Here is a 5,116-nt window from a genome sequence, read left to right on the forward strand (position 1 = left end):
AAGAAAGAGCCCCATCTGGCTCTCATTTTTCTTGCTGCTTCTGGGCTCCCAGTGCTGAGGGGACTATCCACAATTAGTGCGGCACTGAGAAGCCCATTGCCCAAAACTAGAAGACAAATGGAAACAGTCCTGGCTGTCAATGGGAAAGAACCAACCAACCACTGGATCTATGGCTACAACAGTGCTTGTGGGAATAAACACAATACAGAGATAACCAGCAGTCAAGGTTCAATGTGCTTTTGCTAAGGGTAGTCCTCTAGCTTACCATCTTGGGGAAGCGACCTCTGTCCCCATTATGTCTCATTCTTAAATCTACCAATAATGGCTTGTTGGTAATTCCATCTATTATCACTGTAATTTCCAATTAACACAAGTGTCTGAGATACAGAATGTAGTTTTACTTATTTTATTATGTATCCCCTTTTATCTCTATACCTCACTCCTACTTCTCTACCTTCCTATGTGCAACCTTCTATGTGAAGTATATAGGAATATATATCTTTTATCTGAATATGTTAATAAGTGTTGCTGTTTTATGGGCATGTATTTAATGTGTGTAAATGGTATTAAATCACATCTCTCATTATTTCTATGCCATATCTTACCCTGTTTTAAAGATCTCATTCATGCTTCATTATGTACATGAAATCCATTGCTTTTTATTACTGCATAATACTCCATTATGAACATCCAGATTGCCACTAACACCACAGAATTATGGCCATAACCATTATGGGTTTCTGTGAGAAACTCCTTGGACTATGTATGTCCGGGGGTGGGTGCTGCTGAGACAGAGGGTGTGTGTATACATAATTTAGCTAAGCGGTACCCAACTGCTCTTCATAATGAGGGTCTCGATCTGAGGGGTGGGTTCCAGAGTAGAAGCCAGAGTGTGAATCATGGCTACTCTACTTGTTAGCTTGTGTGACCTAAGAATATTATCTAACATCTCTTAGCCCCATTTTCTCATTTATAAAGGATAAACAAGTGATAGAAGGAAATCTAGCTTTGGTGATGAACACACAATATAATATATATATGAAATTATTGAATTATATACACTTGAAACTTATTTGATTTGATTAATCAATATCACCCTAATAATTTTTAATTTAAAAAAGTTTAAAAATAAATATAATAAAGTGTGAACAATTACAGTGCCTATCTCATAAAGTTACTATGGTAATTAAATGAGATAATAATAGATTAAAATGCTTAGCGTGATATTTGGCACATGGTAAGAAAATAAATATCATTGCTGATTATCTTTTTGTTTTTTTCCTACCCAGTAAGAGATTTTGGATTTTCCAATAGACTCTGAATCTTCACACTGGAAAGTCAGTAAGAGCTCATCCTCCACACTGCAGAGTAGAGAGACAAAGTTTCCTACCTGAGCAGATCACGTGTTATCAGAGGAGGAATTTGAACGCAGCTTTCTGGGTGCCCGGGCTAGTGCTCCTACCCCCGACTCCAGAATATTTGTGCCCGTGTTGGGATTGCACATAAGCAAAAATGCATAATAGCTAGAAAACAAAACCTGCCCATTGGTATCTGCTCACACATGGCACTCTATGGAACTTACGTACTTCCACTCAGTATGTCATGAGCTTTTGAGAATTTTTTCAAGTTGTGGTGATGGATTTGTTCTCACTTCCTTGCACACACACACTGTCTGAGAGCCACACACTCTTGCAGCTGAGGAGTTTGGAGAAGGTGACTAAATGACATGGGGTCAGCCTACTCCCAAGGCCAGCAAAATCAGTGTTATTCCTTGATAATTTTGTAAAGGAGGCAGCCGTGGAGGTATACCACTGAGAAAGTCCTCTGAGAAAGAACCAGCCATTTGTCTGTAAGGAGTACAGTTGGCTGACAGCCTCCAGCTGCAGTGCTTTCAAGCATCTGTCGCAGCTTTGCAGCCAAGTCTATGAGTTTATAAATAACCAACAGCCAATGACCGAGCACAGTGGGAATACTAGGACCTAGCCACTTTATCACCATATGGGACTCCTCCGATGGGCAACCTTTACCCAGAGCTCTCCATGGGGTGGGCCAAGATTTTGTCAGATTTGTATCCTGGTCTGAGGCTCTTCCTATCCAATTCTGCTTCCTCACCCTTTTATCTTTCACAGCATTACCCTCAATAAACCTTCTGCACCCCTGATTCCATCTCAGTGTCTATTTCCAGAAGGACTCACTGACACAGTAAAGAAAAAACTACACCTATTTATACAGTGGTCTACATTACCATGTGACAATCTGGCTTTAGGAAATGTATTGCTCTGCTCTGTAATGATGCATGAATGAATGAGTTTTGAACTATGCATCGAGGCAAAGGCAGCATCTTTGCCACCACAGAGGTCTTTAAAACAGTTGATGAGTACCAGTCTATAGTATCTATTTTGTGATGTGAGTTAATGTTTATCAAATATTAACAATTATTCTATGCAAGCTAATTCTGCTTGGATGTGTACTCTTTGTTGTTCTATCAATATATTTAATTTTTTTAATATATGTATATATTAGCTGGCAATGAAGATGAAGAAAGTGAAGATCAGAGAAGGTGTCAGTGTGTCATTGTAAATCAATTTAACTTTCAGATTTTGTTTAAAGCGTCAAAAATGTAATATATTATTATAAACTGTCATTTCTTATCATTCTTAATCTATAAACATAAATAGAAGTCATTTTAAAGCAATGAGTCTCAACCAGAGGCAATATTGCCTCCCAAGAAACATTTGGCCATATCTATAGACATTTTTGGTTGTTACAACTGGGCAGGGGTGGCAGAGGCGATGGTGGGGGGAAGGGTGCAAATGGCATCTAGTGGAAAGAAGACAAGGATGTTGCTCAATATCCTACAATTTATAAGACAATCCCACAACAAAGAATTATATGGCCCAAAATGTCAATAGTACCTTGGTTTAAAATTGTAGAAAATAATGTTCAATGACCTAATTGTTTTATTGAAAGCTAAAAGTAAAGGAGATATTCTGCTTATAATCCCATGGTGATTTTTTGTTGTTGCACTAATCAATATCTTTCCATTTCCTTAGAAAAAGTAATCTAGAACATTGAGTAAAATAAATAGTTAATTTGCCCCCAAACAGGATTTTTAAGTATATTATTCAAATATCTTATGAGATAGAAATACAAGAATTACATTAGAGATCAGCAGAGTTCCGTAACTGTCACCAAATTCTTTTGAGTTTCGTCCCATTCAGTCATATTCCTTCATGCTGGTAAAATATTTTTAAGTTTGAGCATACCCTATTCTTAAGCGCCCATTGCTAATCTTTTAGTCAGTTATAACACACGTACTGTTTGATTTTTTTAAAACAGAATAAGTTTACGTGAAACATCCTGGTCGTGTTAGGTAAAGCCCAATATTTAGCAGACCATTTCCTTTAATTTAGGTCTTTATGTGATTAAAAAACTATCGCACTTTTAGAACGACCGAAATTTAAATTGATCATATGAAAGCCAAGAACATAGTATTAAGTTTAGATAGTATCAGTACATACATCAATGCCTAATTTTCTCACGATGAAAGAACTTAAAAAAAAAAAATCAGACTTCATTTGACGGTCAAGGTGCGCCCCCTGCCGAACAGAAGGGAGAAATAATGTTGATTCAGTCTAAATTCACAGGGCTCTTAAAACTGAATTACACCCACCAACACATCTCTTTCTAGCTCATCTGAAGAGATGTGTACAAACTCTACACTTTATTTTACACACGCACACAAAAATGTGTGGATGAATTGTGACCTACACATTTAAGAAGCTCAATTGCCAAAGATTCCCCAGAAAATCTCTAAACGACATTAGCAGTACGAAATGACAACTGCCACGTATTCTTAACGTTAACAACAGAGCTATATTTAACACGATTTTTCTTTCCATCTAGTCTCTTTGCTTTGGTGATATCAAGGAGAGTCGGTTATCCTTTCAGACAGTGGTCACAATCGATCCTAGAAGTTTAAGTTCTCATAAGTGACGGTAAATTGCCAGCAGACAAAAATAATTTGGATTAATTAAATGGCACCAAGGAATCTAAGAGTTGAAGAATTAAGTTCCTTCCCCTCCCAGCCTTACCCTCCTGATCCAGAACCTCGTTGCTTCTAAATATCGTCTTACTTTGCAGATACCAAGATGCTGATCCGAACAGTGCCTGCCCCAGGACATCGCTTACCTAAAGCACATCTTTGCAGCTCCACTAAATGTCTGTCAAACCCTGCCAGGTGCACACGTGTGTGTGTGTGTGTGTGTGTGTGTGTGTGTGTGTGTGTGTGTGTGTGTGTGTGTGTGTGTGTGTGTGTGTTAGTGTGTGGATGTGTTAGCGAAGCGTCCGCACGCCTTGGTCTCATCTTGGTCTCCCTCGTGCCGTGTCCGGCTGGAGGTTCGGGGAAGCAGGTGCCGTGGGGCTCGGCTTCTTACCTGGGCTCCGACGAGGAGGCAACTGCCGAACAGCAGCCACCCCCAGGCGTGAGGCGACACCCTCGCCCCTGCCATGCCGCGACCAGCTGTAGCGAGAAGCAGGGGACGCTCTTCCCGGCCCGGGAGAAGCTCCGCACTCGCAACTTGGAGGGCGCGGGGCAAACTTGTGGCGGGAAGCGCGGTGCAGCTGGGGTGACGGGGCCTGGGGCCACCCGGCTGGGGATGCCCGGAGCCGGGCTGCCGACGCCCGCGCGCCTCGGATGCGGGTCCTGATGCACAGCGTCTCGCCGCTTGGTCCGGTTTTCAGGGAAGAACTGTTCGCGTCCCGGCCTTGACTCACTGCTCCCGCGACCCCTGGCGGAGAGGGGCAGTCCCCGCGCCCCCTGCAAGAGCGGCGAGGACGCAGTCGCGCTTTTCTCGGAGTCACTGCGTCCTGAAGCCCAGGGGACCCGAGGGCGACGGAGCCAGATCGCTGCTGTCGCCACTCTCGACTTGCACAGTCTTTGCTCCCCTCCAGTCTGTTTGTCTCTAGGGGCGCCCTTGGTCTTCGGGGAGTACTCCAAAAGTTCCCTACTGTCCAGACACGAGCCGACTGCCAGCCCCGGAGGCAGTGGACCTTGTGGTTAAAGGTTTCCGCTGCCAGGCGTTCTGCATCTGTGACTGTGTGCCCAGGAGAGCCC

The 5,116-nt window shown here is 42.5% G+C and overlaps 1 protein-coding gene across 3 annotated transcripts in view; it reads right to left on the reverse strand.

Moving 5' to 3' along the window:
- The window catches only part of PTH2R (parathyroid hormone 2 receptor), a 67,920-nt gene extending 63,351 nt beyond the window's left edge, over positions 1 to 4,569 (reverse strand). For 2 of the 3 annotated variants that reach the window (XM_011369635.2, XM_011369633.2), the window contains exon 1: positions 4,437 to 4,569. In XM_011369635.2, coding sequence (XP_011367937.1) covers positions 4,437 to 4,511 — 75 coding nt within the window. In that variant the 5' untranslated portion in view covers positions 4,512 to 4,569. Of the gene's footprint in view, positions 1 to 4,191; positions 4,276 to 4,436 lie in introns of those variants that run through there. The other variant, XM_023536285.1, reaches the window with a different exon arrangement.
- Positions 4,570 to 5,116: the final 547 nt, after the last annotated feature.

Source organism: Pteropus vampyrus, unplaced genomic scaffold (assembly GCF_000151845.1).
Source record: "Pteropus vampyrus isolate Shadow unplaced genomic scaffold, Pvam_2.0 Scaffold152, whole genome shotgun sequence".
In the NCBI taxonomy this organism is placed as follows: domain Eukaryota; kingdom Metazoa; phylum Chordata; class Mammalia; order Chiroptera; family Pteropodidae; genus Pteropus; species Pteropus vampyrus.